This window comes from Drosophila santomea, chromosome X, assembly GCF_016746245.2.
Source record: "Drosophila santomea strain STO CAGO 1482 chromosome X, Prin_Dsan_1.1, whole genome shotgun sequence".
Taxonomy (NCBI): Eukaryota; Metazoa; Arthropoda; class Insecta; order Diptera; family Drosophilidae; genus Drosophila; species Drosophila santomea.
In genome coordinates, this window is record NC_053021.2 from 22,168,666 (window position 1) to 22,191,256 (window position 22,591).

General features: G+C 45.3%; 3 protein-coding genes across 4 annotated transcripts in view; 1 reads left to right on the top strand and 2 right to left on the bottom strand.

Moving 5' to 3' along the window:
* Nucleotides 1-22,591, top strand: part of LOC120457339 (chaoptin) — a 210,111-nt gene that overhangs the window by 129,201 nt on the left and 58,319 nt on the right. The window contains exon 5 of the mRNA XM_039644848.2: nucleotides 17,267-17,299. The gene's annotated coding sequence lies outside the window, so the exon portion shown is untranslated. The remainder of the gene's footprint in view (nucleotides 1-17,266; nucleotides 17,300-22,591) is intronic.
* LOC120457343 lies at nucleotides 172-2,672 on the bottom strand. The gene has a single exon (XM_039644852.1). The coding sequence runs from the start codon at nucleotides 2,535-2,537 to the stop codon at nucleotides 450-452; it is 2,088 nt and encodes a 695-aa protein (XP_039500786.1). The 5' UTR covers nucleotides 2,538-2,672; the 3' UTR covers nucleotides 172-449.
* Nucleotides 10,318-22,591, bottom strand: part of LOC120457341 (protein folded gastrulation) — a 32,986-nt gene continuing 20,712 nt past the window's right edge. The window contains exons 1-2 of one of the 2 annotated variants that reach the window (XM_039644850.2): nucleotides 20,684-20,826; nucleotides 10,318-13,181 (exon numbers count right to left, since the gene is read on the bottom strand). In XM_039644850.2, coding sequence (XP_039500784.1) covers nucleotides 10,929-13,139 — 2,211 coding nt within the window. In that variant the 5' untranslated portion in view covers nucleotides 13,140-13,181; nucleotides 20,684-20,826 and the 3' untranslated portion in view covers nucleotides 10,318-10,928. Of the gene's footprint in view, nucleotides 13,182-20,683; nucleotides 20,827-22,591 lie in introns of those variants that run through there. The other variant, XM_039644849.2, reaches the window with a different exon arrangement.

Here is a 22,591-nt window from a genome sequence, read left to right on the forward strand (position 1 = left end):
TGAAAAGGAGTGCAAGGATGTGCATAGATACAAAGGAAATATAGTACAAAGGCGCGACTTAATTACATACATCGCTAGTTGTTTGAATTTGCAAACACTGGTTGGCTCACCAGAGGTTAATTTCATCAGCATTTTATGGGGTAGCTCACCTATTGGGAATAGGCAACTAACTAGACTGACCAAGCTATATTTTTTTTCCATCAATTTTTACATAGTTTATAGAATACACATCTTTTTGTAAATTTCACAACCGCCAGTGCTGGCGGCGTAAAGTGGTCGGCAAACAAGGACACCGCCGCCGGATTGGCGAGTAATCAAAGCTGGACACGAAGCTGGAGGCTTCATCTTGGATGTTTGCGGAGCTCTTTATGGTGTCTGGTGACTAGTGACTGGTGACTGGTGCCTGGTGGTAGTATGTTTAAAGAGGTGACTTGGGGCTGAGCACACTGCTAAGCCTGGAACTCGTCTTGCTCCGGCAAGGGGCTCGCTACCCCTGCCCTGCCGTAGGGTAACAGGTTTATGGTCCGATCCGCCGAAAAATGGCGTTCTAGCCTGGGCAGGGGTAGCAGAACCTGTCCGGTCCCTCTGAGCGGACTGCTTTCCCTGCTGTTCAGGACCTCGTTCCTCGGGACGAGGTCCCTTTCTAGTTTCTCCTGTCGCCAGTGGACACTCCGCTTTCCGCGTTCCCTGTTTGGGCTCGCTGCCGTAGAGACAGCGGGTCCGGAATCCCCGCTCCTGGCTGAACCAAAGCACAAGCCTTGGATGCTCATGGCACTAGAAGGTCCATGTGGCCAGAAACGGGAATGGCTGCTGATGTCCGGTAAGCTGCGGCTGCTACTGAAGCCACTGCCCTCAGTGGTCGTCTGGTCGGAGTTGGGTGCCGGGCGAGTAAACAGCTCTATTATGGTCGGCGGTGGGACGACCTTGGGTGCAGACTTAAGGCGGTGCAGCGTAATGCAGAACTCCTGGAAGCCGTGCACCGTGTGATAGTTGTTCGGCTGATCCTTGCTGCTGGACAGGTTAATGTCGTAGCTCCCGATTCCCGTGTGCGAGGCGGCCTGACGATCAATCCCCGGTGACCAGGAGCGCTGGTAGTGCGACGTGTCCGCATCCAGTTGTGACTCGTCCAGGCGATCTAGGGCGCTCTGCAGGGCCGGGTCTAGTAGGGCCACCTCGCGTGCTGTGCGGACGTCATGGCGCCAAAACTTCTGGTGCCGCCGAACCGCTGGAGCAACCTCCTTAATCCTCAGGACCAATACTCCCATCAGCCAAACGCAAATTATGTTGAGGAGGGTGAGGCCCATGCTGACAGCTGCGCAGACCAGCAGCTCCACGGAGAGTTGCGAGGAGTACAGCCTGTGTTTCACCAGACTGGCCACGGGCTCATGGTCGGCCGGCAGCAAGTGGACTCCGATTGCCAGGGCCCAGAGAAGTCCCGCATTAACAGCAGGCGGCAGCAGGGAGGCCGAGATGGCCACGCCCACCAGGGAGCCCGTATTGCCACCCAAAACCGCTATGGCGCCCGCTGCCCCCGAGGCCAGGGCGGTGCATACTCCGATGGCAAGGGAGTGTGTTTCGCATCGCGATACGATTTCCTCCGTGAGACCCGTGGATATGGCAAAGAAGTGGCCGAAAGCACAGACTATGCCCCCAAAGACGAATCCAATGATCACGGACGCAGCTATGCCCAAGAGCTCGTTCTTCAGACCTAGCCACCGCAGGTCCCGATCGCCGATCACAGAACCGAATATGGCCGCTATGATGGGACCCATCAAGGGGGAGATCAGCATGGAACTGGATAGAAAGAGGAAGCTATTCTCGACGAGACCCACGCACGAGAGCAAGGCGGCAGCCATGAGCAGCACCACGAAGTCAAAGGTCAGGGTGGCATCCCGCCGCACCTGGCGCACCACTTGGTTGACATTCAGCCTGCATCGTACAGAGTCCATAAAGCTCTGCCAGCCCTGGCTCTTTTCCTGGTGCTGATCCACGACATTGTCGTGGTCCTGTCTGGGCCGGGCCTGGAGGCCGGGCTTAGCCCGCGTTTCCAGACAGGTGAGGGCGGACACATGGGTGCCGGGTCGCTCACCAACTCCCCAGTCCTGCAGCGTGCACAGCAACATCTCGTATCGCTCGTCCTGCAGAAGGTCGAAGCGTGCCTGGAGCTGCCTCCCGCCGATGTCGTGCGACCAGAAGACGTCCTCCAACCGCAGCTCCTGGGCAATGGCCCTCAGCAGCTGCTCCAACGAGGCATCCTCCTTAAGGTTGGGCAGCTGCAAGGCTCTGCTCTGGCACTTAGGAGCTGACGCATTGCCGGACGCCAACGGAGCGGCCTCGCAATGCACACTGCTCCCGGCTATCTGAGTCAAGCGCCAACAGCGCTCGCACAGCTCGATACTGGGTGCCTCTGAGCACCTGCTCCTTACACAACCACCGCAGCTGGAGCAATATGAGGTGGCAGCCGGCGGCTTGGGGTACAGTTTCAGTTCCTCGGCTTCGGTCGGCACCGTGACCATCACGCAGACGGCGGCGCACATTTGAAGAGCTCCTATGTGCAGCTGGTCCTCCTTAAACAAGCTTGAATCTCAGATGCCGACTCTGAAGTCCTCCTTAGCTCGACAGTCGGAATGTAGTGTGGGAGTGTGATATGGAACAAAACGGAAGTAATCAGTTTCGATGGTTATCTGAGGAGCTACTGGGATCGATCTGTATTGACCACAGTAAGTTCTCGCCGATGAAATGTGGATTACAAAGAGTACGGCTATTCAGTAATCTAACTATTCATAACTTGAACATTTATTAGCTTTTTTTCGGTAATATATCTCAATATTAAACTGTATTCCATAAAGGTTTCCACTAAAGCGTTTAGAGGCTGCTCTGAACCACTAGCTAGAGTGCCGGAAAACCCCTTCGCCCACTTTGCGTCTAAACCAAAACTCACATCAAAACAATGGACATATCCGTTGCAACATCCTGATGAGGACGCTCTTGCGATGATGGAGTTGATGAGTATGATGATGATGGACACTGCGACAGATGCGCGTTTTATCCTGTTTGCACGCGACTGCGGAGGCAGCTGACCCTCGGATCCCCCGGATCCCCTGGTTTGCCTAGAGTCCCGGGACTCCCACTCCCACACTTAAGCCCCTAAAATCCCACCCCTATGCCAACATTTTCCTGGCGCTTCTGGCTGCGTTTGTTTGCATCCGCTGCAGTGGCTGCTTTGTGAAAGACCCCGCCCCCTGTTTGCCGCATAATCGAAACAACTACAGAAACTCCGGTATAGAAAAAATTCAAAAAGGCGAACGGGACGCGGCCTGGAGGTGCAGAGCAGCCAAAATGTCAACAATCTGCAACAGCCATGAAATATTATGAGGCTTTGTGGGTGGGAAAAGCGTGGAAACTGCTGGCGTTTCGGCAGTAATAATGCACCACGCGAAAGTCGCACGAAAAAAACCCGTGAAAAACGAACCAAAAAAGGATGCAAAACCTCCAAACAAACACGCACAGACCAACACACAGATGCACTGACCTACACATAAGTGGTCAGGCTTGCTTCCTTTTCTCCGGGTGCTATACTCTATACAATCCAAAGCAGCATCTTTTCGTAAAGTGTCTTACTGCGTGGAAAACCTTTATAAATTGAACTTCTGAGTAGGCTTATTCAAAGCCTCCCAAAGTAATGTGGGAATGCCATATTACTGGTTCTTAAAGTAGGTATTGTTGCATAGGAGCTATGTATATGACACCATTAGATCAACGAGCTGGCTACGTAGGTACCATTTAAAGGGTATTTAACGTTTCAATGCAACCCCATATACACAATTCCACATTTTTTGTGAGCTGCGGGCAGCGAATTCCTCGGTGTCCATTATCTAGCATAGTTTTTACGCTGTTCTGTGAAACCAACGCGTTTTCCATCTACAGTTTTTGCAATTGTTTTTCATCCGAACGTACACTGCAATGACTGATTTGTAACATAACCCTCTGTTAGTGCAAGAATTGGTTTTAAGAACAAATTGCCCTCGAATTTCTATATAAACAGACGCAAAAGCTCAATCATATTTCCGTTCCAATGTCTGAATTGATTTATTGATCTAACCAATATTTCAATTAACACTTCTTGTTTTTTTATAGCTTCGATTGTAGCAATTACAGCACCTTCCTCTTAAGCTCGTATGATTATGTTCAGACTTTGAAAGAGGAAGATTTAATTCTCTCTGTGCATAGGTGCATGTGTGTCCGTCGAGATCAAGCGTCAAAATTACATTGTTGGCATACGCTGCCTTTTTCTGCCCCCAATTTTTTTGTGCCGCTTGCAGTCCGTCCAGTCCGCCCCTGCCACATACACCCGTCTCATTCTCTGCCTCATATGTATATCCCTCTCTTTCCATATCCCTCAGGCCATCTCTCTCGTGTTCGGCTTGTTGTTTTTGCGGCTCCTGTTGCTCGGAATCCTTGCCATTGTCTGAACATTTGCGTTTTTGCGTTTTTTTTGGCAATTTTTTGCACTCTTCGCCCGCCGACTGTCCGCAGGATGTGTGAAAGGGAGTGGTGTAGGGGGCATACAAATGCAGGGAGGGGAGCGGGTGGCTTATCCTTGGTGGAAGGACGCGGCGCGGAGGACGCGGGACGCAGGACACAGGAGCAGCGTTGATTGTTGCAATTTCTCGTTAAATTGAATTCGCTCGTTCAATGCGACGGCCCTGGGATTCGAAGTGCGAGCAAGGATTGTGGACTGAAAATTGAGGAAAGCGTGGGTAAAACGGGGAAGCGCTGGGAAAATTGGGTGGCAAACAAGGCCCTGCAAGCTGCACTGCTTATTTATGACAAGTGGCCAGAGACAAGGGGGGGCGTGGCTTTTCGGCCGGACAACGGAAAACGAATGAATGCGACGACGCATTATGAGATTGCTGGGCTTTGGTTTTTCCCCAAAATTACACAAAACACAGGCGGCTGAACACGCTTGTTATCCCCCCATTTTCCATTTATTTTCTCCTTTTTTTCATCTCTTCGCTGTGCACTTTCATGAACAGCTTTTATCCTCAATTAAAAATGCGAGCCGCGAAAGCAATGACTGCAAATGGTGCAATGATTCGCGAATAAAAGGCCGTTCAAAGTGTCCAGCCGAGTGTCCAACAGAGGAAGACGTTTTTTGATAATCTATTTGGATATCAAGTTAATATGACATCACCTTTTCTTTGAAAGCATACACTATACATAATCCATTATCGCCCTTATCTAAAAGGAACAAATATAAAGCACATAACAACAATCTGATCCGATCTGGCTGAAATGGCGCAATGGGCTAATTGATGTCAAATAATTGTGTTGTGGTAATCCCCTAGAGTTTGGCCAGTTTGGAAAATTCAGATGCAGATGCAAATCCCAAAAATCAGGTGCCTTGCCGGCATTCACATATGAAATTCAGAACTATGCTATGCACCTGAATGAAACTTACATTTATTGCCACTAATTGAGATCCAGTGCGAAGGCGGTCGCCTTTGAATGCTGGTCGTTTGAATGATCAGTAAGCATTTGGGTAATGAGCTGACTTAAGGTTTAGACAGGCGAAGATATACGCACTGTCTTTGGCAAATTACGGAGTGGTATCTGGCATTAGAGCCCAATCCTAGCCATTTCAATTACTTTGCTGAAATGCCGAGCAAGTGGTTCCAACTCGGGCCCATGGAAGCGGAGGCAAAGTGGCAAATAAATAAGGTGCAAACATGTGTCAGAAGCTGGGGTAGGTAACTAAACTAAATGCCCGACGTTATCCTTATCATTGTTATACTTAAGTTAACAGCAGCTTAAGTAAGCAAACGCACACGAGCTTACGCCAGTAATCAAGCACACACGCACTCTTGGCTTTTATGGCTGCCGCACAGTGGGCAAAGAAAAGTGGATGCATCCTGAAAACCTAGTTATACCCGTTACTCGTAGAGTAAAAGGGTATACTAGATTCGTTGAAAAGTATGTAACATGCAGAAGGAAGCGTTTCCGACCATATAAAGTATATATATTCTTGATCCGGATCAATAGCCGAGTCGATCTGGCCATGTCCGTATGTCCGTCTGTCCGTCTGTCCGTCCGTATGAACGTCGAGATCTCAGGAACTACAAAAGCTAGAAAGTTGAGATCAAGCATACAGACTCCAGAGTAATAGAAGCAGCGCAAGTTTGTCGATTCATGTTGCCACGCCCACTCTAACGCCCACAAACCGCCCAAAACTGCCACGCCCACAGCTTTGAAAAATGTTTTGTAATTTTTTCAGTTTTGTATTGGTCTTGTAAATTTCTATCGATTTGCAAAAAAACTTTTTGCCACGCCCACTCTAACGCCCACAAACCGCCCAAAGCTGCCACGCCCACACTTTTGAAAAATGTTTTTATATTTTTTCATTTTTGTATTAGTGTTGTAAATTTCTATCAATTTCCTAAAAAAATTTTGCCACGCCCACTCTAACGCCCACAAATCGCCAAAAACTGTTGAAGACTCTCCTTCGCACTTCCACTAGCTGAGTAACGGGTATCAAATAGTCGGGGAACTCGACTATAGCGTTCTCTCTTGTTTTGTTACTTATGTTACGAGGTGCATTGTCAAACACATATAGGATGCACATAGTTTGAAATTCATACCCATGTCCTTTTGTCAAGTCTATGTTATTGCATGAAACAATAAACACGTGCCATTTCCAAGATCATTGTCCAATCATGCGTAATATCTTTGTATCTTCATCAGTTCATCATCATCGTTTAAAGCAAATTTTCGTTTGGGGAATTACTTAGCAGTAAGAGGACAAGTACCTTATCGAGTGACATTTATACTGGCTAGAGCCGGTGAAGCCTTCATTTCTTTCAGTTGTCCAACATGAGTTGTATAATTCAGTGGTCAACAGTGCCGTGCAATGGATTTCTTCCAGCCTCTCATTTTGATTAAGAGATAACCTAGTCTCGACCCACTGTCCCCGAGGTGTGCATCCTCGAGCGTTTCCCGCTGGCAGAACTCCGTGCTTGGGGCAATGGGAAAGCGGTGGAAAACGTTAGAGGTGGAGCCGGCAGTTGCCTTATAGTGCGGCAGGCGCAAATACCCATAATCAGAAAGCTTTTGCACTTTATTTGTTTTAGTTTCAATTATATAAACAACAGCGAACGGTTGGCAGTGGAAATGGCAGACGAAGAACCAATTACCGCTTGATTTAGCACACGCACACGAATGCAAAGCAAACACAGATACGCACTCACACTCCCACTCCCACGGTACTCACACCCACGCACTGGCAATCACACACTCGTGCATTAGCCATAGAGCCATGACAAACTTATTGAGATTCATTGAGCAGATTGTAAAGCTTCATTTCACTGGCCATGGGTATGGGCTTTGGTGGCTTAAAGGGGCGGCTGTGAGGGCTTATCAAGGGGTGGGCGGCTTCCTAAGAGGGGTCTGGTGAAGAAGGCGTGGCTGGTTTGTGGGCTTTTGTTGGCTGGTTTGTTCTACAGACAAAGGCTGATGCCTTTGGTACAAATATGTACCCTGAAAAATTATGTACGTATGTATTATGTATTATGCGCTACATTGCTGCAACTGTTGGGGAAGGAACACTAGGGACAAATTTTCGTACAATATCCAAGATTTCAATTCTGAGGCCATTTTTGTAAACTATACTCATAGTTTTTACTTATTGAAATAAATAGTCCAGTCTATGTTCGTAAAAGTTAAGAACCTTTAAAATGTAGCGCTAAAGAAACATTCACGCTAATAATTTGAAAAAAGTGAAATACTAATATGGCAAGACTGGATTATAACATATTTCCAGCACTGTACTTATGTTTAGGAGTGTGTGTGTAAATGCCTGGGTGTGTGAGTGGTTTGTTTACTTTGCATAAAAGCTCAGGCATTGAAAACTAAAATACTGCACAACACTTTGAAACGTTGTATTGCAAAGCATTAGGCCCGTTTCATTTATATTTTATGCACACACAGATACGCACACTCGCAAGCAGACACAACTTGCAAGCGTTTTAGTGCCTGTGTGCTTGTGTGTGTGTGTGTGCATTTCTGCTAAATATTTAAATAAACAGAAGTTTCCTTTTACCACGCACACTGGGCCACAAATTTTTCGTACAATTTCTTGTGCCACCTTATAGATAAAGGGATCTACTTGTAATACAAATGAAGTAGAAATTCAGAATCCTAGTAGCTATTGTTTTGAAACAAGTGTTTAAGAGTTCGGAAATTATGTCCTTCATTTTAAGCGAGATACAATGACTATCGGTTCGATACAACACAAAATTGTCCTAAGCAATAAGTCCAATAACATTTTCTTTTTTGGCCCATACTATTCATTACTATTGCCCCAGTGTGCATCCGCAGGACTACTGAAGATACACACGCAGACGCTTTTCAGTCCATTTCCACATCCCCCATCCCTTTTCCCAAATGTATGGAAAGCATTTTACAGTTATTTAGATTTTAATAGTCCAGGCAATTGTGATGCCTTTTCATTTATCCAATTATTACAAAATTGACTAACTTTCAGAAATGCCAACAAACTGTTGTCTCCCAGGTTCTATACTTCTTCAGGGATTTTTTGTGCATTTTGTCGTAGTATGTGAATCGAAATGAACTTATTTTCTAGGTCCCCATTAATGTAATTTCTTACATGTAACCCAGTGCTAATAACCAGACGCAATTAATTTCCTTGCCATACTAACAATCTCAGCCTTAAAGTATGCAGCGAAAAACAAAATGCAGAGCGTTCTGCCACTCGCCCACAGATGGCGCGTGTGTGTTGTGAGGTGCGGGTACTGGTACATTTGGGATTTAAATTTAAAGTTGGCGGGAGCGGCTGAAGCCAGGTGGTGAGCTGCCGGAAACAAGATGCATATTTCCCAGGCGCCATTGCCATTGCCACTACATCTGGCCACCCCGCCCCCGCTCCATCCACCTGGATCTGACAGCACAGCTCAGCTGCTGCAATCAGCGACTAATGCAGCTCGTTAGGCAAACACACAGATGCAGGCGGCACACATGATTTTATTCGCCATGTTAACATGCCTTTTGCATATGTTCACTGAGGACATTTTCCGACAAGATGCCACCAAAGAAATGAGACGGGGCAAGTCGCGGAGTTTCGTTGCTGCGGGCAAATTCCATATTTTCCTAATGCATTTCTTTCGGCAACGGACGGCAGCCTCCTCATCTTCTCCCACACCTACAACGAATATTTTTGACAGATATTTCGGTATATTATGTTAGTCATTTCTCCGCCAGTGTGTGTGTTTGCGTTTGCCCGAGCCCGTGCCCGTGTTTGGGCTTCCTGTAGCTGATTTTGTTTCCGACCCCCAAGTCCTCGACCGCTTTATGCTTCTGCCGACTGGATTCGTCAGTGGCTTTCGCCTGTCGTTCGCGCTTTATTTGCCTTTAGCTCCACTAAGAAGAACGACTAAATAAGTGAATAAATTCTTCTTCACTGGCTGATAACAGCGTTGTAATGTATAAATCAAAGCAAATCGTATTTGAAAACCGCTGAATTTTGTTGTTTGGAGCTAAAATGATGTGATGTAAATGATGATGAATTCAAAATTGTACTTCCAACTTCATATTTTATTTATTTTTGCTTAGTGTATCGCCAAGACTGGTGCAACCAAATTCTCTTTGACAACTCTTTGGGCCAGATCATTAAGCTTCCATCATCTGTCTACCTGTCGACCAGCACTTCAATATTTAGTTCATTTTGAGTCTGTCTTTTTGTCATTTGGCCGATTCGCAGTGGAAAGAGTCGAGCGTCCAGTTTTTGGGCAGACTGTTGAGGTAAACAATAAAGGAATCTCCGTAAAGTTTGAGCCCAGTGGCGGTTGGAAATACGGTTGAATACGTTTCGCCCCGCGGTGACCCTCGAAGTTGTGGCTAATCCAGCATATTCGCACCGAATTCATAGTGGGATACTTACCGCAGACTTTTGGCCGGCTATCAAATTGTGAGGAAGGCACCAGCCGCACAGTCGCTATTGTGCCAATTAAAATAGACGTTTTTTGCATTTGTTTTTCTTTTGAACTTTGGTTGTTGTTTGAATTTCCATTGACAAAAACATATTGGGTGCCTGATTCGTTTCTTTTCGTTTCGATTCGATTCGTTTGAGTTAATGGATCGAAACGCATTTTCTATAAATATATACATGCATTACACTATTTTTTAGGCTTTAGTTTCGATTTCTGTTTACAATGTTTAGCATAACTGTTGCGCTTACATTCTAAGTATAGATACACGTGTTGTTTTAGTAGATGCTTGGATTTAAAAATGCTTTGACTTCAAAGGTTTCTGCACTAATGTATATACACTGAGACAGCTACAACAAATGCTCAAATTGTACGCACATATATGAACATATTGGGTTACCAGGGTAATATTAGTAAAAAAAAAGATACATCAAAAGATTCTGGGTATACAAATACGATTTCCTAAGTCTACCGATCAATTCATATGCCTAAGGAATCACAATTTAATATTGCTAAGGCTCGCAACAACGACAGCAGCACTCACATATAAAACTATTGTAATGTAAAAAAAAGTTTCCCTAAAATTAAATCAACAACTTAAAAAAGAAAGCAGTTGCAATAACACAAAGAATAAGTTATGATATAACGCCAATGCAAAAAAAAAACGCAAAAGTGGTTGCTAAGTAGTAAATAAGTTTTTCGGACATGCTATGTACAATTGACATTCGATTAAAACTTTAAAAGATAATAAATATTTACTGAGAAAAGGAAAGAGTGTAAAGGTGAGACAACTGTGAACAAACTTCAACACGCCATTGAAACGCTGTCGCTAACACGACACTATGCTGCACTAGACTATACGGCACTCAGCTACTTCCTGTGGCTCTAATCGCTGGCCAGAGCCAGGAGTTGCTGCTGTTGATGTTGCTTTTAGCGTGTGGTTACTGCCGTGTTGCTACCGCGAAATGTGCTGAAGAACCGCAGCAACAGCGACTGATCCTCGCCATTCCCATCCAGCTGGCGGTCTAGGCGCCACCCAATACTCGGTAGCCACCAGAAAGGCGTATAGCCATCTGGGTTGCTGCTGCTGTTGGGAAGCGTGGCGGAGGTTGCTGCTGATTCCGCAGTTGCTGCAGTTGCTGCAGATGCGGCAGTTCCTTCAGGGTCTTCGGCCAACCGATCTACTCTTATTATTTTACTATTTCTATTGCTACGATTAGTAATACTTAAATGTTTAACTTCTGTTGCTGCTGCCGATGCTGTCGAACTGCTTTCAATGACCTGGCTCGATGTGGCAGCTGTCTTTGTTGTGGCTGCTGATTCAGATGTGCTCTGGCCTAATTGCGGCATCACCTTTGACCAATTTGCGTATGCTGTTGCTGTTGTGGTGGTGGTGGTGGTGGTGGTGTCCTCAGTTGATGTTGATGTTGATGTTGATGATAGTGACGCTGACGCCGAAGTCGCTTCTGTACTGGTTGGCTCAAGCTGCTGTTTCTGTTGCTGATGATGCGTTCGCTGCTTGCTCTTTACCAGCTCGTTAATGAGCCGCAGTTCCTGTTGGACATCAATTTCACCGGTGGCCTTATGGCCCCCATCATCATCCTCGTCGCCGCGGCCGCCAATTGTATTTGTCATTAAATTGTCATTGTCACTCGCCGGCATATCGGACTGCTCGGGCTCTGGTGTTGCCGTCGTTGTACTGCTGCCGGCAACATCTTCGACAAAATGCTGATAGTGAAACCGGTCAGTTGAGGAGCTCGAAGCAGCAGCATCAGCTGCAGTTGTTGCTGTTGCCGAAGTTGTTGTCGTTAACTGAACCGGTTGCACTTTCGATTTTATCAAGACCAAGCGATTTTCACGTTCATTTATCTCGGGTTCTTCTGGCGGATGTGATGATGATTTGACCGAGGTGGAGGTGGAGGTGGCAGGCGATGTATCCATTGACGCCTCCGCAACAGTTGTGTCTCTTGCGTTTGTTGCCGTCTCTGTGGTATACTCCTCCTCCTCACTTGGTACTATGTCCGTAGCGGTCACCTCCTCCTCTTCCGCCTCCTCTTTCAGCTCCGCTCCTACCTTCTCTGCAGCCTCAACCGCCTGTTTGGTGTTTACATCCTGGTCTGCGCTCAACGGCGGCGCCACCTTGCGATGACTGAAAAGCGGCGGCAACAACTCAATGCTGCCATCGTAGGCCGGCAAAAAGGCGTCGACCTTGAGCAGTTGGGCCAGATCCGCCTCCGCGTTAAATCCATTCACTGTGGTAGAGGAGTCATCACTGTCATTGTCGGTGAGGGAACTGGTCACCAGGTGCAGAGAGCCATCGTGCGCCTGATCCGTCGGCAACACAATGGCCTCCACTTGGCCAACAACGTCCCCGTTGGTGGTGGTAGAGTTGCTACTGGGCATGGTAATTGTTGTCGATGTGAAGAAGGCATCACTGGAGGCCGCCATCAAATCGCCGCCGGAAGTGCGCTTACTGGGCTCTCCCGAAGGAACTGCCGGTGTGGCAACAGTCGCCGTTGACGTGGGCGCTGTGCTATTTGTTGTTTCTGCTGTGGTACTGATGTTTTTGGCATATGTTGCAGCCACCATGTCCGGCGGCAGTGGCACCTCCTCGGACTCTCCCGTGCCCGTGGGGAATTTCTTCTCAAAAATGTTAAATTTAAGTGGTGCATCCTCGCTGGGCAGGGCTTGATTCCCGTCGCCAACGCTGGGCGGGATACCATCCTGCATGGCTGTTGGTATTACCGAAAGGTCGTACACGATTTCCTCACTCTCCTCGTCATCTCCGTAGTCGTAGTCTCCAATAGGTGGCGGTGGCGGATTGCCATTGGAGCCACCGGCCAGGATGAGTTCCTGCTTGATCAGATCCGTGGGATCAATGTTGGACTGCGGGATGCAAAGGTGGTTGAACAGCGTGTGACCCTGCGGACAGTGGCGAAACGGTAACGTGAATATCGACTTGGCGGTTATTTTCTTCTCCTTGGTGAGGTTTCTCTGCTCTGGGTCCAGGTTGACCCAATCCTCCCACACCATCCGCTGGACATTTCCCTCGATGGGTCGCGAGGTGATAGGCAGTGCGTTGTTGGCCCCCAGGAAAACCGTCAGCGCCAGCACCGCCAGCAGACAGTTTGGCGGAGCCATCTTCTCGGGACCGATCGACAGATCGCTTACTCCTGGCTAGCGCTGAAAAACACAAAGAAGAAAAGGGGCGCATACATGAAATAAGTTAAATGGCTGTAAAAAGGTATAGATTGTATTATAGCAGAGCAGTTACTCCTCCCCCTCCTACAGAACACCCTCCTAAAGATCTCCACCGAAAAGCACCCACTTCATTCCTTGTGGCCATGGACGGATGAGCAAAAACGAATACAGGTTCAGTGGCCGGACACATAGCGGTGATAAACAGTGAAACAAGTGGGTGGAATGGACTTTTTGTGCTCAAATTTTCTTTTCTTCACTACTACTTCATCGAGACGCTTCGGAGAAGCTTAGCGCGCTTCTTTCTGCTTTCGATAACCAGTAAACACCAGTGGCTGTACTTTGGAAACGATCTCGCTTCAAGTTGCCGGCGGCTGAACGCCGGGACATCACAAGTTGGTTATGGCAACGGTTCCACTGCACACCAAAGACAGTCACAGGGCATGTTGCACATCAGTCAATATGTTGGCATGTTGTCGCCGTCATCGTCATCAGCAACAGCAACAGCAAAGAAATGCGGCAACTGCAACAACTTGTTGATGCTGGCGCTGCAGTTGTGGGATGATTTTGATATTGTTGGTCACTTTGTTGGTCCCGCTCTTGTTTGTTGATGTTGCTGTTGTCATTGCTGGTGCCTTTGACGCCGCATATGTTGCTCATATCTCAGCTATAGCTGTTTATATTGTTCCGTCAGATGCTTTTGCAACTGCAACTTTGGCGTATGCTGCTGTGCCTGCTGTGGCTGATGCACATGCCTCCAGGGCACACGTCGAAGTCCCGGGCGGCACTCATCAGCTCGCACCAAGCACTGCAGTGCTTTCCTACAAAACCTACAACATGAAGGCGGAAGCGAGACGGAGGGAGGTGGCCAGAGCAGGATAGCGACAGGGGCGCACGCACGTGTATACTAGTAAAGCGGGCATATATGTATACATATTTATATGTGTATATATATGTAGGTTATCGGGGTTCTTGGAATTTATGAGTTCAAGTGTGTGGCTCTTCGACCGCGACTTTTCTAACTGTTGCACTTGGTTTATGGCTGCTGCTTCTGTGGATGTTGCTGCTGTTGCTGTTGTGGCTGGTGCCGGTGTTGTTGTCATTATTACTTGTTAATAGCCCTGTGGAATCGGAAAGTGCGTGTGTTTCGCTGTCTCTGGGTCGCGTATCGGTCGTAAAAGCCGTCAGCCGTCAGCAACGGAACTCTCATCTTTCCCCTCGGGACCCGCTTCTGAATGTCAAGTACCTAGTAGATAGTGGTTGTTTGGGTTGTCGGGCCTGCCCGATAAGCCTAATGTCACCAGTGTAACGGTATTATATAAGGCAATGACTTTGACACCCGCAGCCACCGAAGATTGTGGCGGAGGAGGCACCTGGCACGTGAATGCATATAAAGATCAGGGGCGAAACTATTTCGGAATATTATATGTAGCAGAGAACTGCAAGAGTGGCATTTTTTGCCACCCTGATCACACTCAACAATTTTGAGTGCGGGTGCCACTCACACCGGTCTTCACGGGTACATACAAACACCCGCTCAAAATATTCGGGTGTTTGCAAACACCCTGGTGCCTGCGCACCCGAATCAATGCGGCACCCTACGTCGCGGGTACCGATCACACTCGCCACTCATAACGAAGGGTAGAGAAGGCAAACATGCAGAAAAAGGCAAGTGCCTTTTTTCTCGGTGTTTTGGTGAACACCCGGGTGTCTGGTAGACATTCGAGTGCCTGTGGTAGGTAACATACAAAAAAGAAAAGTACAGTAAGTACTGAAAAACGAAATATATTATGCCCAAAATCTGTAGATTTATGCATTCTTTTTACAGAAATTTCACCAACACGAAATAGACATTTCTTTTTTATATCTTATATTACTTGCTTTGTTAAAATTTTTAATATTTAATTCCCATATTTAATTTTGTATGTATAATTTTTCTTTTTAAAGTGATAAAAAAAAGCAATAGAAATAGAATTGTCTTAATTAAGTATAAATATTATTTAATAATATATATAATATATTATAATATATATAATATATAAGGCAATAATATATATAATATATTATAATATATATATATTATAATATATATATATTATAATATATACATATAATATATTATTTAATAATACATAAGTTTGTTTTTTGTTAAGACATTAGATACATCAAAACGCAAAGACATGTGCCCGACCTTTTTCTTGGGTGTTTCCATTCACCCTTAATATTTTGGACCGTGTCTCGCTTCCACCCATACAATTTTTATGCATACAGAAAAGTACCTGCGGCCGATCCTTGCTTGCGCGTCACCCACCCTAAACTTCTTTGCACTGCAGACACCCGGGTGTTTTTGTGTAAGTACAAAAAATCACCCTGGTGGCAAAACACCCGGGTGTTTGTCATTGCTAAAAATAGGGTGTCTCCAAACACCCGGGTGCGGAGACTCCCGGTGTTTAGCGGGTACAATTAGGGTGCCGGTGGCTTGCTGCAGTTCTCTGATATATAGCGATCAATATAGCGATCCAATTTTATGTGGTGTGTTGTGGAGCCAACGAAATAAAAACACAAAATCGCTAGGGCGCATTATCAAAAGTATGGCATGAGTGGTGTTATTTTACACTCCTTAAATTACCTACTCCATTTTAAATTGTCCATTGGAATTTAAATTGTCTTTAAAAAAGGTCGACAATAAAGAATACTGCAATAAGTTAAGTTGAATAATTGATGGCTTGGATGAAGTTCAATAAGAGTATTAGAGTGAGTAACTACTAAGCTCGTTTAAAATATGCCTAGGTGCCATTACACCAGGACTGCTGCAATGAATAATCATACTGGATACCTTGAAAATGCATATTTGCCTGGCTAGTCCCATCACTCGCCATCCGCCCAATAATGTGTCGCTCTATTTGCTGTTTCGATTTGCTAATCTATATTTATGAAGGCCCGGGAAACCGATGGATCCTATGGAATCCACCGTCACCGCTGGTGGCCCGTTTGGTGGACATGTGATGACTGGTGTTCACGGCTGTCACCAGGCATCAACTGTTATTTCAGACACGAGAGTCTCGTAAAAACCCTCTATAACACCCCCCCCACCCCCCCCCCCCCCATTTCCCCGTTGTGATTCCGCGAAAACGCCCTATTGGAACCCCCGGAAATCCTCTCCAAGCTCCTCACAGAAACCCCCCCCCCCCCCCCCAAAGCCCCCTTCCTCTGCGGTCAGCAAATGGACGTGAAGGGTCCGACATTTCATCTTCCATGTCCTAAACATCGAAACATCGGGCTTCGCATCAGCGCCCAGTTGAGCTTCCTATATCAGTTCATCTGTCAGTTTGGCGGGGCCCAAATTGAAATCAACTTCACACGTCGCAAATTTTTAATTAAAAATCAGCAACTGATGTCAATTTTGGGGCGCTCTCTTCCCGTTCCTGTTCTTTGGCCCTTTTTGCTCTTTTTTCGTTGTTTGTTGATTCGGACAACATTTGATGCCTTTAACGCGGACATAGAGATAGAGATAAAAAGGACATTTCGACATGAGGATATGGATGTGCCTGCTGTTTGTACATAATTCCGCAAACATACATTGACATCTTGCTAATACGAAACAGCAACACGTAGAATTCGGTGTTGGGTGCTGGTGCTTCGTGCCGGCACGTATTCAATTCGATTCAATCCCGTATCCTGGTTCCCGTATCCTGGCAAACACGCACAGTCATCCTAGATTTCCCACAGCTGCGTAGCAGAACGAGTGCGTGCCCAGGAGCCCACGGATTTTTCGGGAAGCGCGTCCTGTCCCCTTTTCCATTTGCCCGCCGACGGACACGTTTTTCCTGCTCCGCCCTTTATTCCTGTATAATTTCCACCCAGATTCGGCTTGACTCCGAAATCTGAACTCAGCTTTTTGTCAGATCCTCAGTTTCCAAAAGGAGTCCCTTATAAAGACTACAAAAAGTTCTTATAAAAGCCAGTGTCTGATAAACTAACATATTTATAATGATTTACCCCACATTCACGCCCACCAGCAAATATTTCATACTTCTCTGGTATTTAATTAGGATTTCCTTTCTTTACAGAACACTCTGTTGGCTGCCTGTCCTAATAAAAAGGTGAGTGAGCAAACAGAATGCCTCGAACACAACATAACGAAAAGCCAACGAAAGAACTTACTTTGAAAGAACCAAGATAGATAAACATATTCAATTGTCCATTTGGTTACAGCTTAAAAATATACAATTTATATTTCTGAATATTTTACCCTTAACTTAATTCAAAGCAACCGCTAAGTGGCAGGTCAATTGCATCATTTGTGATCTCATCGATACCTCCTTGCCGCTTTAATGCCGTACAATAGTACAATATCGTAGCAAATGGCCAGTGGAGAGGCTGGGCAAACATCTGGACATTCAATTGGCAGTTGCTGGAAAGTGGTTCAATTAGCTGCAAGTGCTCGCCGTAACGCAGATACAGATACTTTGCAGCCGCTTGGTCCACAGCCGTGTCTGGAAATGTTGTGTCCACTAGAATGTCTTATAATGCAGCCAACTATGTCAATGTCGGCCAAGAGTTATACAAATTCGAATGCGCTCGTACGAGTATCTGGTCATCCGACTGACTCCCTGTGAGTTTCGGCTCGCCATTGCCCACGCATGTGGACACTTTTTACAATTTGAACTAGTTATTGGGCTCGATTTTCCACGCCACATTTTCGGTGGCTGCTTATAGACTGAAAATGCAAACTGAAACGTAACGAATTGAGTCGAAGTGAAGCACAAGTGTTGCTGTTGCTGTCGTTGCTGTTGCTGTTGCTGATGCGCAACAAGTGGTCACAGTAGCAACATGCAAAGCAGCAACAGCAGAGGCAACAGCGACACAAAGTTTTTATTGCCGCTTAACTGCCGACTCGAAAGCAACAGATACACTTGGAAAAATAGTTGGCAGCACCTATTCTATAAAATAATACAAGCTGTGTCTATATTTAGTCTATCATAGCACTAAAATGTAATTAAGCACGTTCACTCTACCATTCATTACCAGTTAATGAACTTAAAAAGAACACTATTTTAAAGTTTGCTTGCACTGTAAAAGTGTCCAAGTGCACAGACAATCACTCAGCCGCCTGAAGACTTGGCTGGGCTGCCAAAAGGTGGCCCAAAGCAACGGACGGGTTTTCTCGTTACCGTGGCTATTGTTTTTTTCGATTTTGTTGTTTTCTTCTTTGTCGCTTGGTAAGTCACTTGAGAACCGTTACCCCTAGCTTGAATTTGAATTCGAGCCGAATAGTGTAGAGCAGCTCAGAAGCTGCAGACACTCACATGAGATCACTTGGCCCTATCGCTGGAATAAAATCTGCATTCTGACATCATCTTCTGAGGGTAATTGCTGCGAATTCCATACTTCCCTAATCCGCATCGCAGACAAACGATGCCGTTTGTGCAATTGGGAATCTCGTTTCCGAACTTTTGCCCCGCTTCCCCCCAGTAATTTATTTGCAAATGAAAAGCGCAATGCAGTCCCATAATCGACGGGGAATACGTGCTCAAACACTTCACACGCCAATTTCCCCAGCATGCTCAGGGGCTTTTCTTTCCCATCATGAACTATTGAAGTCGTAAATTGAATTCCAAACAAACCGAAATGCGTGTGAAAATCGGGTGTGAGAAACGCAATTAGTTTTCCATTACCAAACGGCGCATCAAATGGCAATTGAGTCAAAGGCAGCAGGTGGCCGCAAAGGGGCAGGATCAGTTCGCAGTTGCCAAACCATCGGCCGAGAGCAAAACTTAGCGATAACATATAACACACTCGTATATAAGAACTTAGTTCTTCAGTTCTAAACGGATGCGGAGTCCGAAGAAACACGAAAAATAGCTAATCCAATAGGGGGCACACGCGCCCAGATTGACAATTAACGATCAACAATTGAAGTCGTCCAACTGAAAATTGTTTACGACACCGTCGTGCGATTTTGTTTTTCTTCATTTTTTTCCTTTTTTTTGGCTTTGTTTTGGTTTGGAGTGGGTGCGGCGGCTACGGTTTTGCAGATACAGCAACGACGGGGTTCTACAGTCCGGCACAGGCCACAAACACGCAGCTGACTGAAATGCGCACGCAAACGCGTGCCGAATTCATAAAAACGCATTCGCGCTCCAATCGATATATGTACATTTCGGTGGCACTTAGGCATAAGACCCAAAGACCCCAAAACCCCCAGAACGACAAAAGAGGCACGAAACTTGATCCCAAAAATTAAAAAGCCCAAAGGGAAGTACATAAATAACACACCGAAATAAACGCAGCAAGGCACAATCGAAATTGAAATTGAAACTGGTTGCTAATGAAAATTGGGAAAACGAAGGCAGGTCTAATTTAAAAAAAAGACAGAGCTATTATATAGCTGTTACTGGTCTAATGGGTAGCACTCCCATTAACTATATGCATATGATAATGATAGCGTTCAGGGGACGACTCTTTCCAATGAGGGCAGATTAAAAACGAAAGAGTTTTTGCGCTCTAGGCGTTGTTAGGAATCAAAGTGGGTAGACTTGGCAACGTTTAACCACTAAAACCTTCATGGTTAATCTCAGCTTTCATGCTCTTATAGTTCTCGAGATGTCTATTTTCATACCAAGACGGCCAGACTGTGATCCTAATCAATACGTATAGCCAAAAAATAGCGTTAACCGAATTTTGCATTGTATAAGATTTGGAGCCATATGGTAAGTCGCCTGGTGGAAAAAAGCTTTTACTCTGAGCAGGGTATGTTTCATGTCAAAAGTATTGCACCTGTGCCGAATATGGTCAAAACAGATTGATTATTTCAGAATAATGAGATCGTTTCTATAATATGAGTAAGATGTAGAAAGAATGTGACGATCTAGTTTCTGATCTAGTTTTAGGCAAGGACCGCCATTTGTCCGTTTTACAAGTTACAAGAAAGCTACAAATAGATGTATAAAAAATGTAAAATTCCTTTGAAAACCGAAACACTTGTTCATAAGATTCCTCCGAGATGTATTAATCTCCTCAAATGTCTCAAAAATTATTTTGACAAGCCGAAACGGTCCGCGGAATATACCCAAAAATATAGCCATTAGCATTTCCCCGCAGTGTCTTAACATTTCCCAACTACATAATCTTGGGCCCCCACAAATACGTGACCCCCTCCAGAAAGTCGGGTAGGGCATTAGCATAAGTAGCGATTAGAGGCTACCAAGAATCGTGAGTGAGTCTAATTTGTTGCCCTCGCCTAAGTCTGATATATGAATCGCTTTACCGCCGATTTCTCGGGAGGGTGGGATGTACATATATTAGGCTGTGGCTATAACTTGGGTTCCCGATTTGAATGACGCAAATAGTTTCGTAGACGATTTCCATATGCCAAGCTTTGGCAGATATTGCCTTCTTGATTTGGCTGGCTACTTACGCGAGAAACTAAACAAACTAAAGATGACGATAAATAATTTTTGCACTTCTCCCACTTTCTTACTCACGTTTTATTGGATATTTTTTGCACAACACTTGAGAGAAAAGGTTTTTTCTTCTTCTAGTTTTTTTTTTTTTTAATTCTTGTGAAAATATAGTCCAATAGGTTTCGTTTCGTAAAATGATCCGGCCATTCACAATATATCACTTAAAAAAAAAACACACGAAAACCCGGTTTTAGCGACTTGAATAGCTGAAGATCTGAATACAGACTGAGTGGAAAATACAAGAAAAATCACATCAAAACCAAAACAAAATCTTGGCCGAGAGTGGCGAACACACACAGCTGATGCAAAGACACAAAGATACGTAGATAAAACGATATTCTTGTGTGAGAGATACGAAGAGCACGCTGGAGATAAACTTACGCAATACAAAGAACTAAAGAGCCGAGAACCCGCAATGGAAAAGTATCTGAATCTGTTAATGCAGCTGTATCAGTATCTGTAACTGCGCCTGAACTAGTATCTCTGTATCTCTGCTCTGGCGATTTGGCGGTAAATCTTTGCCACACTTGTTTGTTTTGATCCTGAGGTAGAATCAGGTAGAACACCGCATCCGGCTTCTCCCCGCCGTATCTACCTGCCAAGCAGACTTGAGATACTGTTGAGATACTCTTAGAGCGCGACGGAACGAGGCAGAGAGAGACAGAGAGAGAAGCCTGTGGAATCGATAAGAACGTCCTTGCCAAGTGGGCGCCAAAGAAGACGCATCCGCAAGTATCTTCTGCTGATAGCAGCGAACAAGCACATGATACACAAACTTGGCCATGAAATTACAGTCTCTCTCTCGTTCTCCATCTCTCTTTCTCTCTCTCTCCATCTCTTTCTCTGTACATCTCTCTCACCACTTCTCCGCTGGTTTTCTTTACTGGTCAAGGCAAATTCCTGATAACGGACCGAGTGATATGATGCAACCAAGGTGAGACAACACAATAATTGGCTGTCGACTAAGCTGGCAAGCTAATATGAGTAAAGTAAAAATTAATAGGTCATTTAATTATTTTTCTTCTATTCTTTAGCGAATAGAGATATGTCGTTATATTCCAGGCTGCTTAAAAACTAACAGTATATGTACTGATAGACCATCATTTTTTAAATGCAAAATGCGATTGGTTGAAAATGTTGTAATTTGTAATTCGTAACAAATGATTCAATTAATAACTAATAATGAAAAAGTATACTGCATAAACTAGTAGATCTAGTCAGCATATTAATCATATCCATATTAAGCTACTCAGTGCTGGGAAAAAGAGCATTCAAAAAGTCGAGAACCCAAGCGAAACTCAAACGAATACATCCATAACCTAGGTCAATGAATATAGCCGTCCCCAACACCTGAATCCCCCACACCTCAGCACCGCTTTATAACCCGATCCCTTGAACACAATCTCTCTTGGCAGCAGTTGGATTCTTTTCGCTGCTCGTCGAAAGTGAATGATCACTCCGATCTCGAAGCTTTCGCTTTGGCACATCAATATAAAAATGGAAATGAAAGAAAATAACCCGTGTTTGCAATACAATTAACGCCTGAATGGCGACATCGTCTTCGCAGAAACTGAGGAGCTACAATTACAAGATCAGCGCCGATCGTCGGCCAAAACTAATCTCTATATCTATCTACATACATATGTATATGGCTATTGCTATCTTCAGCTCGCTATTCATCTGTATCTACTAGATAGCTTGTGCGTCTGTGACTTATCAGAAAGCCACGCTTCACTGACAGCCATTATCTGCCCAAACTCTATGGATAGGAAAACATACACATCTGCAGATTCTGATAGGTGCATCTTTAGTTGGCAGACAATGCACAAATTGCAGAAAGAACTGAAGCAGCGGCAAACAGAAGCAGCAACAAGTGTATGTGAAACAAACATAACACTGAGAAAACATTCCTGAATTCAGTGCAAACTG

Excerpts from the sequence above, each read along its gene's own strand:
- LOC120457343 (XM_039644852.1), bottom strand. The coding sequence starts at position 2,537 with ATGTGCGCCGCCGTCTGCGTGATGGTCACGGTGCCGACCGAAGCCGAG.